This window comes from Triticum dicoccoides, chromosome 6A (genome assembly GCF_002162155.2).
Source record: "Triticum dicoccoides isolate Atlit2015 ecotype Zavitan chromosome 6A, WEW_v2.0, whole genome shotgun sequence".
NCBI classification, from domain to species: domain Eukaryota; kingdom Viridiplantae; phylum Streptophyta; class Magnoliopsida; order Poales; family Poaceae; genus Triticum; species Triticum dicoccoides.
The window spans coordinates 473806173-473818421 of record NC_041390.1 but is presented as its reverse complement, the minus strand read 5'-3'; the positions used below and the strand labels follow the sequence as shown (position 1 = coordinate 473818421).

Sequence of the window (12249 nt, the reverse complement as noted above, 5' to 3'; positions counted from 1 at the left end):
CGCCCGTTAACGAGTTGGCGCCTGCAGCGTCGCTGGCAAGGGCCGGCCCAACGCGCGCTTGCACTCAGTCGCTTTTGAAGTAAAAAAAAGCAATAAAACCTGAGGATAGCTGGGGATTCGAACTCTGGATTACTTCGTTGCAAGTGCACCACACTAACCACCAGAACAAACTAACTTTGTTGTCTTCTACAAGAAAACAGTTCTACCTAACCTTTTCGTGCAGTAAAACATTAATATATACTCAATATAAATTATCTCAAAAGAGAAAACATAAATTCGAAAAAAAGTTCATCAAATTTTAAGCAAAGTTCAAAAAAATGAAAAAGGTTCATTGATTTTCAAAAAAAAGTTCATTGAATTCGAAAGAAGTTCACCAAATTCGAAGAAAAGTTCACCGGATTCGAAAAAAGTTCATCAAATTCAGAAAAAGTTCATTAGATTCGAAAAAAGTTCATCGGTTTCGAAAAGAGTTCATCGAATTTGAAAAAAATTCATCGCATTTAAAAAAAGTTCATCAAATTTAAAAAAGTTCATGTAATCTGGAAAAAGTTCATTGAATTTGAAAAAAGTTCATGTAGTATGAAAAAAGTTCATCAATTTTTAAAAAAAGTTCATCGAATTCAGAAAAAGTTTGCAATTTGAAAAAAGTTCATGTAATATGGAAAAAGTTCATCGATTTTAAAAAAAATTGTTCATCAAATTTGAAAAAAGTTCATGTAATCTGAAAAAAGTTCATCGAATTCAGAAAAAGTTCTTCGAATTTGAATAAAGTTCATGTAATCTGGAAAAGTACAACAATTTAAAAACATGACATTCTTTTAAAAAATCACGCATTAAAAAAAGGAAAAATGAATAAAACCGTCAAGATTCGCGAACCAGAAGAAACAAAATAAAAAGAAAGAGCGACTTAAGGCCTGTTCGAAATTCCACCAGCTCCACGAAATTCCAGGAGCTGTGGAGCCAGGAAATAGCTGCTCTGCAGTTTTCAACTGCAACTCCATCAACTCCGGGAGTGGAGTTGTGGAGTGAAGGTGCTCCGAACAGGGCCTTAGACTAGCCACAATGAATAGTAACATACACTAGTAACATACACATATCCCTAAACTATATTACTACCTTCATAGTGGGTAGTAACTTAAAGATGGTAACATGCAAAGATTCATTTATTAGGTTATAGACTCATATTGCATTGGGACATGTGATGTTACAGTAACTAGCTAAGTTACTAGTACTACCTTTCTCCTCATTAACTCATTGCCACATAAGCAAATTTGCTGAGTTGGACTCGATGTTACTGCTGAAGTTACTCCCACTGTGGCTAGTCTTAGCTTAGCTCACGACAAGCTCGATGTCATAGAGGTTGGAGCGCAGCAATCATAACGAGTCCGGCGTGGGTTCGATTCCCAGTTCTCTCGCTTTTTAACGTTTCCGCAAAACTAGATTGGGCCGGCCCAGCTTGGACTGCTGCAGGCGCCCAAGGGGTACCTTGGACTAAATAGGAAATGCCCCTCGAGGGGTACCTTGGACTAGTCGCTCGCATCAATTGCTGTGCAACCAAAAGTCTAAAACATGGTTTTAACCAAAACACGGTCCAATCATATCATTTTTTTTTTTGAGGAGCGTCCAATCTTATCATTTTCGCTCACCTTGGGAACATAAGACTATGGAAACCAACAGACGCCATTTAAATCTCACCGTTCCTTTAAATCCCAAGTAAACCAACAGATATGGTGCCACTCTCTCTCCGAAACAAGAAGATCGTATACCATCGGAAGAAGAGAGAGATCCACAACGATCCGTATTCATCGTAACCGTAGCAACACTGGCCGTAAAATACGCCAAACTCAGTAACTTCCCACCTTCCCAACCAAAAAGCTCGCGCCACAGCAATGGAGGAGCCCGTGGGGAAGGCGCAGCAGCCCTGCAGCATCTGCATGGAGCCCATGGCGCCTTCTGACGCCCACCGCGGCGGCAGCGGGTGCGCGCACGCCTTCTGCCGGGCGTGCCTGGCGGGCCATGTCCGCGCCAAGGTCGAGGCCGGCGCGGCCGTCGTGCGGTGCCCCGGTGTGTCCTGCGCCGGCGCTCTCGACCCGGAGCTGTGCCGCGCCGCCCTCCCGGCCGACCTGTTCGTGCGGTGGCGCGGGGTGCTATGCGAGTCCATGTTCCTCGGGGCGCGGCGGACCTACTGCCCTTTCCCTGACTGCTCCGAGATGATGGTGGCCGACGACGACGGTGGCGGCGCGTCCGAGGGGTGCGTCACGCAGTCGGAGTGCCAGGTGTGCAGGCGGCTGTTCTGCGCGCATTGCGCGGTGCCGTGGCACGCCGGCGTGAGCTGCGCCGAGTTCGCGCAGCTCGGCGCCGGGGAGCGCGGCCGTGAGGATCTGCTGCTCGTTGAGGCCGCCAGGGAGTGCAAATGGAAGCGCTGCCCGCGGTGCCGGTTCTACGTCGAGAAGTCCCATGGCTGCCTGCACATCACATGCAGGTACGTACTAACACCTACTGTAGATGAATTTGCGACACGCCCATATGCATGCTTCTCTAATTTAGGAGCTATAGGCTGACCTCTAACTTCTGACGTGTAATGTCGTAGCAGTAATTTTCTGGTGCAGAACAACACTTGGTTTCTGTGGAGTATTTGTTTGTGACTTTTATCTGAAGTTTTAATAGTGAGGAGCATGGGCGGAGCTACGTGAGGGCCAAACTGGGCCTTGGCCCGCCCAGCCCAGGAGAAAATAGGGAAGGAAGACAGAAAAACTGGGCCTAAAAATCAAGTGTTCAGTGTAGGTTCTATGTCTGGCGCCCAACAATCGGCCCATAGCTCCGCCACTGGTGAGGAGTAACCCTTTCATAGTAGTGGGGGCATAACGAGCAGCGCATTTTGGAGATTGAGCTCCATGAAGGCCTTGGACCAACTCTAGCAAATGCCATATAATCTCAACCCGTAAAAACCGTTTGTGGCTCCATGTAAACTGACTTTGTTGTACCGCACAGTGTCAGGCAAAACAGATGTCGCAAACCTATACTGTAAGGGTTTGTAGCATCTATTCCGCCCTGACGCCACGCTGTACGGATTCGGCTCACCTGCGGGGTTCCCAGCAGGGATTATTATGCAGGGCCAATAAATAAGTGCCATGTGTCTCTGTGGGCCAACAACTATAATTAACTTTGATTAATTTTGTTTCCTGCTGCTTCATCATCCAGCGTCTGCGCCGAAGAAATAGGAAGCTAGCTGTGCTTGCTCGGCCGCCGAGCCGAATCGCCGAGGATGTAGCTGGGTCGTGTACTGCCAGTCGAGGACTACCCTGCGTCCTTAATTTTCAGTCTAGTGGAGCGCCGCCGTCTTTATCTACCGTATTGGCGAGATTACAATCTTAATGATGGATCTCTATCACATCGAGCAAACGACCACAGAAGAACAATCATGGCAGTCTATACGACGACCCCGCAGTACCTGTACTTCCGGCCGCTCCAGCTCTGCACCAATGCAAATCAGTTCATCGTTTCATCCCTTTTTCGATCGACCAAACTAAAAGAGGTTAAATCTTGACTGAGGAATTATTGGATCGTTGACGGAGGGTGCTAGGCGGACACGTCTTCAACGGTGGTGTGCGTGAGCTCGGGCGCCATGGGCGCCGGCGGGCTGAGCGACTCCGACGAGGGAACATGCGCCTTCTTCTTGCCCCTCTCCTTTTTCCGCTTGTGCTTGTTCGCTCGTGGACGAGGCCTGGGCCGCGGCCTGCACGACAGGTGCTTCAGCCACCGGCGGGGCCGTCGCCATGGGATGCAGCACTGCGTGAGCCTCGGCTGGGGCGGCCGCCGGCATCCACGACAGGAGGTAGAACTCCTAGCGGTGCCGCGGGCCGACGAATCAAAACCCATCGGCGCTAGTAGCAACTAGTCTCGTGGCGAGGAAGGATCCATGCAGTAGGAAACAAAATTAATCAAAGTTAATTGTAGTTGTTGGCCCACAAAGACACATGGCACTCATTTATTGGCCCTGCATAATAATCCCTGCTGGGAAGCCCGCAGGTGAGCCGGACCCACGCTGTACTGTAAATCCGTGCCGCAAATCATGGTTTTAGGCAATATAACTTAAATAAAAACAAATGTTCAAAGTTAAATGTTTTAACATCATACAATACATTAATTTTCTCAAATAGAACAAATGTTCTAATCTGAATAATAAATGGTCCGGAATTATTACAATAACGAATGTTCCAGAATTAAAACAATTGTTCAAATCACACATGAAAACAAATATATCGAATTAATAAAATGGGAGTCTATTTCCCATAGAATTGCCACTGATACTCAATGAGATCATTGCAGAGCTGCTGGTGTGTGTCATGGTCTTAAATCTGTCGGTAGGTTTCATGAAATGCAGTTATCTCATCTGGGTTTCTGGTAGGCTTGACACAACTGCCAATATTATCACAGAAAAAACGTTTAAATCCCTCATCCTCGTTGATCATGTTGTGTAGAATTACACATGTAGTCATGATATTTGAGTATCCCTGAAGCGAGCAGGACCTCGATCGATGGCAAGCTGAGGTTCCAACACACCAAATGCTCTCTCAATATCTTTTTCGGCATGCTTTCTTGTGCTCGGGCGGAAATAATTTGTATTTTGCTTGCACTAAATCCTACCAAACTGGCGGCATTTCTCAACGAGTGAAGAAACGACAATTTTGCTTGCAAGCTTCCACAATGCGAACAAAAAGAGACCTATGCATTCGATAACGCCTACGTGTAAGAGATGACCCAGATAGGTTGGTACCTCGGCAAAATAGTCTTTTATGAGCAATTTGTGGCCGCAAGCTCGGTTGCGCGGAATTGCAAAGGAGGTCAACCATCGATCTGTGGCACTTCTTCTTCTTCTTGCGGGTTTCAGATTTGTCGACGAGATGCAACAAGAGGACGTGCTTGGCATATCGTCAAAAAACATCTCATCTATGTCCAATCATCCGACTCTGACGACGAGGACCAACTCCAAATATCATCCATCTATGAAAATAAATTCACGAGTTCATCAAAAATCGCCCGTTGGCCGAATTGAAAATCTGTAGAAAAGCTACAAATCTTACCTTTCACTGGAATCAAATCCTGCCCAAGCAAAGACGAAGCAGCCGCAACCCCCTTCCCCCCCATCGCCGACCGAAATTCGCGACCCTGCAACTCCCTTCTTCTCCACTGCAGCCGCCGCTTCCCCTACTTCCTCTCGCCTCCCTGCAGCTCGTGCGGACGGCGGCCGCTCAATCGTGGCCAGAGCAACTGGATCTGCCCGCAACGTGGCAGCACTTGAAGCTACCGGACGGATCCATGGCGATGGCAGTTACAGCCCGCCCGTGGCAAGAAATGCCCCCAGCTTTAATCTTGGTGGAGAAGATGCAGGTGGGGAAGGCCAAAGCTCTCCACGGAGCAAGGTGGTCGGAGGAAGAAAAAGTCATCGAAGACTTGGGGAGGGTGCGGCGGCCGAATGCCGGGTGTGCGCGGAAATTTCCCTCCGCCAAGTCGCACGTGGGATAGAAGAAACCGCAAAGGAGGAGGTGAAAACAGGAGATTTGAGGGTTGCAGGGCAATTTTTAGAGCTCTCCGCAAAAAACAATTGCAGGACGACTAGACATACGGTACCTGTCTGGGACTTTTTTTTGTCCTGGTACCATATATCGGCGGTTATTTGCTGGCCGAGCAGATATAGCAGATCTGCTAGAGTTGCTCTTAATTTTGAAATTATCAAAATTCAAACTCTTTCACTTTTTAAAAATTCTGAAAAAATTACACATATATACAAGGATGTAATGTGAATTTTTAGGATGAAATACCTTGAATTGCAGGCAGAAAAAAAGCATGTTCTTTGAGAATGAATAGTACATGTGCTAAAAAGGCCCGGATTTTTTTTGTGTAGTACTCATTTTAAGGTATTTCGACCTGAAAATTTACACATGTGAATTATGTCTTTAGGTATATGTGTATTTTTTCATTTTTTTTTAACTAGAAAGTTTGAATTTTGAAGTTTTCAAATTAAGGCTTCAATAGAGCTCGGTCTCTAGTTGCCATTTTTGGGGCTATAACTCCCCTATACAACTACCATAGATTTTGAAGAGTCCTGTCACAATAGCTATGTATATAGAGCAATTTTAACATGGTCTCTCTTGTGCATGGAATATCTTAACCGTTGATTTTATGAAGTAGGAGGCCCAATTAATTAACATGTGTATGTCATGTGCTCTTTCCGTTCTTAAATATACCCCTTTTAAAGATTTCAATATAAACTAGATGTATATAGACGTATTTTAAAGTGTATATTCACTCATTTTACTCCTTATGTAGTCCATATTGAAGGGAGTATATGATGCTTGATCGGTCGGGATGTAGGCGGACGTGTCCGCATCCGTCCGCGAAGCCAAAAGTATATGAATCCTTGTTATTTTAATTATCATGCTAGCTCTAATTATGTTTATGCGGATTTTGTCGGGATGCATCCCCATTTGATCGTTGCTTGATTTTTGAATATATAGAAGTGCATTTAGATGTGCTCTAAGTATCATATATCTAAGTCCTATGTTATCACTAAGATTCGTACAAGCAGTTTCTTTTTCTTTATGATGCCTGATCAGTGTTTGACTTTTTTATGGCTGAACATGTATATGTGATATATTATACTTTCTTCGTCCGAAAATACTTATCATCAAAATGAATAAAGGGAGATGTATCTCAAACTAAAAAACGTCTAGATACATCCCCTTTTATCCGTTTTGATGACAAGTATTTCCGGACGAAGGGAGTATGTGCCTGATTGTATGTTTTTTTTTTCATGTTTTCATGATTTATGAAAAAACACTAAAACAAACTGCTACATGGTCTGCTATTTAGAACTTTGCTTGATCCCATGACAGGTGCGGCTTTGAGTTCTGCTATGGATGTCAAAAGCCGTGGAAACTCGAACACGACGGCTGCCCTGGAGAATGAAGTGTGTGCCCGTATTGAGTGTTCAATGTGAGCAATGACAATTTGACAACCCACTGTATGCCCGTTGAAACTGAAGCGGGCAACGCGAGGAGATTTCATGGACATGATATATCATTCATCCATCAATGTCTTATGGAACATGGTCAAGTTTACTTTTTATTTTGAGCGTGCCGAATCCATTTTAGAGGCTTAATTATTGGCTAACATTGTCATTCTCAGACTTCGAGCATATGTTAGTTCCCTGAGTTGATTCTTCAGACCTTCAAGCATTGTTTTTGTTCCCACCATGTCCGGTGCTTAGGCCTCGTTCGGTTTGAAGGATTTTTTTAGAAAAAACATAGAAACAAAGATTCCGGAGAAAAAATTTCTATATATGCATTTGATTTGTAGGAAATGCGTACAGGAATTTCATAAGAATACTACTCATTTCCTGTGTTTTTGAAGGAAACTACACATTCACTCAAAGCTCATTTTGCGCGTAGGAATGAGGCAAGTCAAATTCTTAGGATGGCAAGTGCCATCCTATCAAATTTCTATACTACTCCTAATTCCTACGTTTTGATTTCCTCCAAACCCAATGAGCCCTTAACACAAAATCTTTCCAGCTATACATATGCAATGTCTTTCACTTATCAGGAAAAGCACGAAGATGAATGCAGACCAAATATGACATTCGGATATAATTCATCTCTGAAGAATTGCGCATATCCAAACAGACTACTTTGCTCATTATTATAGTACACCAACTGAACCAAATATGGCATTCATTCATGAATAAGAAAACTGAATCCGTTCTATATCTGCAGATATAATTCATCTCTGAAGAATTGCGCATATCCAAACAGACTTACTTTGCTCATTATTATAGTACATCAACTGAACCGAATATGACATTCATCCAAGAATAAGAAAAACTGAGTACGTTTTATATCTGCAGAGCTTTACAAATAATCCAACGAAAAGAACTTTCAACTGGTTACAGGGATTGTCGCTACTACATGGAATTTGCACCCAAGATGGAAATGCTTTGCTCATCACATTATGCAGCAATTTTCTGTTGATTCAAGCATCTCAGGAGATCTGCAATACAGTAAAAATCCCCAGTTAATCAGTACTTCAGTGTAAATAAGGGTGTGCATCAAAAAGTAAAGTACTACTAGCATCCTTTGGTTTGCCAACAACAATACGATGTGCATCAAAAAGTAAAGTACTACTAGCATACTCTATAATTAAACAGACAGGCTAATTAAATCACAAGACAACTTCTTTAACATTGATTTACTAATTTCATTCCATAATCAGTTGATCACCAATTTACCATGTGCACATGTGTTCTGCCTACAGTATGCTCATACGAAGGACTATCATTATGGAAAGGCCTAATAGCATGTTAGCACAATTGAAATTGAGCTAAAAGATTAAGGAAATTGGCAAATAATAACCTCCATTTTTGAGTAAACACAATAAGAAGTGGTATTTACAATCACAGATGTGCACTCGGTAGTATTAAGTTTTTTATTAGAAAATTCTCTACTTAACACTGTCACAAAATTAATGCTAATTCAGGCAGCCTATTGTCTTGCAATTCGAATCCAGAAGCAAAGACGTTCTGTTTCCCAACAAATAGAAGATAAATGACCATTACAAAAGAACAAGATCAACAATACATCATTCCGCCTGTCAGTGTTCAATAAGACTTTTTACAACTCACACCATTAAAAGAAGATTACATGATCTTCAGTAATAAAGTTTACCATTGTTCATCACAAGATACAAGTAATAAATAAATTATTATCTAGAGATACTATATCACATAAAACAAAATAAAGATACGAGTAGCCCACAAGCATATAAACTTCAGTTCAGAGGACGTGCAAATAAAAGCAGTAATGACAGCGTTCTGGTTTAAAATGGAAATGACTGCAAGACTTACAGTTGTCCCAACTTGCTCAGATCCAGATCCGGAACAATATCTTGAACAAGATCACTGGGGGGCTGACCACATTCTTGCATGTTTTGCATGATCTCAAAAACCTTAGACATATTCTCAGGCTCATGTTCATAGACCTCATTAAGTTTCAGCATGAGTTCAAGCTGATTGCTGTAACGCTCATATTCTTCTTTGCTTATCTTGCTTTTGTTATCCTCCAGCCATTTTGGGTACTTCTCTACAATGTCCTTCATGGGTTCGTAAAGAATCTCCTTGGAAAGAAGTTGTTTCATCATTGTTTCAACAATAGAGTCCATATCCTGCAGAAGATGAGCAAAGTAAAGCAATTGATTCACAGTTGTATGAATACAACATAAGTTAACCGCACTTTATCATCAAACATTCTGTTTTGTAACTTTCTAACGACAAACACTAAATTAACAGCTTCTTTGCATGAAATTCTCAAATTCCCATGGTTGAGCCATACAACTAGTAAATAACCAATAATATATACGACTTCTTCCCAAATAAACCAACAATATGCCAATGATGGTGCCGTAGTTTACTAGGGAGTCTGATATTTTCAAATCCCATGCCTAGAAAAGAAATATTGGTAAGATACATACTCCTGTAATATGTGTTGTCTTAAAAACTTCTTAGCAGTATCCATGCATGCCCAAAATTTGCGATTCCATTACAACTGAAGACATCACATTCACATGTTCTAGGATTGGAGCGAACTTATTACACCATCCAAACTGCTATTCAATTTAAGGAGTATGCCTTCCAAAACCAGATTTACATCAATGGATTCCTTCACCCCTATGCCGATGAGTTCATTTAGCTTTCTCAGGCAAAGACTCTCAAATAAACTAACAAAAATCCGTATGCCAGTACACCATTACATCCTAATTCTGTATCCCCACGAAGTGCTGGTTCACCCAATGGTTTTAAGCATGTCACATCTTTGACCAACATATATTAAGCAGCCTATTCTGTAAAACCCTCTGATATCTCCGTATTCTAAGGCTCAGTTTGCGGGGTAAAACAAACACTAAAATAGGGAAAAGTAGAACCTAAATTGCATGAACATGCATTGTAAATGAAGCATACCTGCACTCAACATGTTTTCTCTTTAAAACATTTTAGTAATAGCCAGGCATATCCAAAATTGACAATATAGGAATTGGAGCTAACATACGACATCACCTGAGTAGCTATAAATTAAGGGAGTATGCAGAGTAAAAATCAAATTACATCAATGGCTTCCTCATTGCAGGCAACTAAATTAGCTTTCTACTCGCAAAAAAGGAAAAAGTACATTAGCTTTCTCGAGCAAAGATTCTTAAGCTAATGAATATCCCTAATAAAATGCCAATACACCGTTGCATCCATCCCAGCAATTTCGACCGTTTTTAGCATATCACATCTTTTAACAGCGTTGATTGAGCAGTCCCCGAAGTCATCCGGACTCTTTTCTAAGTTCAAATGAACATGCATCGTACACCAATCATACCTGCCCGCCAGCGAACTCCTCGAACTGCTTCACAAAGTCCTCCATCATCGCCTCGTCATCCAGGCCTGCGATCCCCCCGGTGGCCGTCTCGAGCCCCCGGACCGCCTCCCGCGTCTCGCGCGTCAGCTTCTCGAGCGCCTCCGACGCGTGCGCGCCCCTCGGCGGCGGCTGGGGTTGCCTCGCCGCGCGCCTCCTTGGCGCCCTGGGGTCAGGCAGCGACATCCCCAGGCCCCTCACCGGCCTCGCGCTCCCGGACGACGACGATGCCGATGCCTCGCCGCTGCTGCAGAGAAGGGACATCGTCACAGATTCAGTCAAAATCCTCGCGAAATAGTTTTGACTCGGCGGGTACTAGAGGTGGACCTTTTGGGGGCGGCGGCGAGATCGAGGCTGGTGAAGTCGTCGAGGGCGCTGTCGAGGAGCTGGTCGAGGTCGTCCGCGGCGGCGGCGCCGGCGCTGGAGCTGGGGTTGGAGGAGGCCATGGAGGGTCGGGCCTCAGAGTCGGAGAGACGCCGCGGCGTGGATGGGGCTCCTGATTCGGGGGTTTCGGCGGAAGGGGTGTGGGAATTGGGCTTGGGATTCAGGGGTGGGAAATAAAGAGGAACGCGAGGAGGAGGAGGAGGAGGAGGAGGCGGGCGAGCAGAGGCAAGGTAGTCCTAACGAGCACGGCCGGCAGTGGATCCCTTCTCCGACTAGCAAGGATAGCCTTCGCTATCTCAGCCGTCGGATCGTCATCCTGGGACGCAGGAACCGTACAAATTTAGGCTGTATTTGGATGCAAAGTTCTTTTATAAAACCACTAAATTAGAACTCGTGGGCACAAAATATCGCCTTAGATTACCAGGTGAATGCAAGTGCGTACATAATAAACATGTGACCCCTTTGTGTGATTTCACATCACCATGCACCCATCACTCACTCATCATCACAACACAACCAACAAAAAAATCGGTTGTTCGTACTATGTCGCGCCAGAGTTTACTAACAGGACTTTCATTCTGTATAGTTCCCTATATAAAATACGTGGTTACACAATTCTTCTAAGGGTTGTGTTAGGCATCAACCGGCTGATCCGCTTGTGGATCGGTCGGCTTGATAGCCGTTTGATCCGCCCCTGGTGCGTGATGGCTCGAGATTTTACCAGTTTTAGTACAGAGATTTGATACGACCTTCATCGGAGTTTTGTTATTTCTCGCATCTTTTTAACATTAACCCTTCAACAAAGAAGAATTTTTTTTTGTTATGCAGAAAATATACTTTTGAAAGAAAACCAATTAAAATCTTATAAATGAAGCCAAATGGAGCAACTTTCACATTGAGCAGATTTGCACCAGCACACCCAGAGTGCAAGACGACCCGTGGTACGCTTGTACCCAGGATCATACCAGGCGCCGTCAGCTCCCTCTCATCTACGGAAACAACTTTCGTGAAGGAGCAGATAGCATCATAGGGACACAGTCGCCGCCACACCATCCAGAACAGAGAAAGAAGAGACCCGAAGAAGAAGAAACCCACGAGATCATTTTCTTCTTGTTTCTCCATCTTTATTCCCTTTCAGCGCATCAAAGCCATAGGGAGAGCAATTCCAAGTTGTAAGACTAGGGTTTATAACTTTATTTGTATTCATCTTGAGACTAAGACTTGTTTAATTGTTCATCCTATTGTGAATTTTCACGATATTGTCGATATGATTTCTCTTAAATTACTCTATGAGATGTTTGGTGATTCTTGCTTACTCTCTCGTAAGAGTGGTTGGGTAACCCCCAAGTGTACGGATGAAGTAACCTAGCAATAAGTATTTTCCTCATTTGAGAACCAAGGTTTATCAAACCAC

At 43.6% G+C, this 12249-nt stretch overlaps 2 protein-coding genes across 3 annotated transcripts; one reads left to right on the top strand and one right to left on the bottom strand.

Annotated features, from left to right (window-relative positions):
- Positions 1-1889: 1889 nt before the first annotated feature.
- Positions 1890-7192, top strand: LOC119315917 (probable E3 ubiquitin-protein ligase RNF217). The gene is made up of 2 exons (XM_037590357.1): positions 1890-2482; positions 6897-7192. The coding sequence occupies exons 1-2, from the start codon at positions 1890-1892 to the stop codon at positions 6967-6969; spliced, it is 666 nt and encodes a 221-aa protein (XP_037446254.1). The 3' UTR covers positions 6970-7192.
- Positions 7193-7716: 524 nt separating this feature from the next.
- Positions 7717-11060, bottom strand: LOC119317356 (peroxisome biogenesis protein 19-1-like). 2 transcript variants are annotated; one of them, XM_037591793.1, is made up of 4 exons: positions 10779-11060; positions 10416-10695; positions 8903-9219; positions 7717-8049 (listed from the first exon to the last, which is right to left on the bottom strand). In XM_037591793.1, exons 1-4 carry the CDS (start codon positions 10895-10897, stop codon positions 8004-8006), a joined length of 762 nt encoding a protein of 253 aa, XP_037447690.1. In that variant the 5' UTR covers positions 10898-11060; the 3' UTR covers positions 7717-8003. The 2 variants fall into 2 exon arrangements, with proteins under 2 accessions (XP_037447690.1, XP_037447689.1); XM_037591792.1 differs by having other exon boundaries at positions 10416-10698; positions 10779-11059.
- Positions 11061-12249: the final 1189 nt, after the last annotated feature.

Excerpts from the sequence above, each read along its gene's own strand:
- LOC119317356 (XM_037591792.1), bottom strand. The coding sequence starts at position 10,897 with ATGGCCTCCTCCAACCCCAGCTCCAGCGCCGGCGCCGCCGCCGCGGAC. Across the intron at positions 9,220-10,415 it reads AGGAGTTCGCTGGCGGGCAG|GATATGGACTCTATTGTTGA; the intron begins GTATGATTGGTG and ends CATCTTCTGCAG. Across the intron at positions 8,050-8,902 it reads CTGAGCAAGTTGGGACAACT|ATCTCCTGAGATGCTTGAAT; the intron begins GTAAGTCTTGCA and ends ACTGTATTGCAG.
- LOC119315917 (XM_037590357.1), top strand. The coding sequence starts at position 1,890 with ATGGAGGAGCCCGTGGGGAAGGCGCAGCAGCCCTGCAGCATCTGCATG. Across the intron at positions 2,483-6,896 it reads TGCCTGCACATCACATGCAG|GTGCGGCTTTGAGTTCTGCT; the intron begins GTACGTACTAAC and ends ATCCCATGACAG.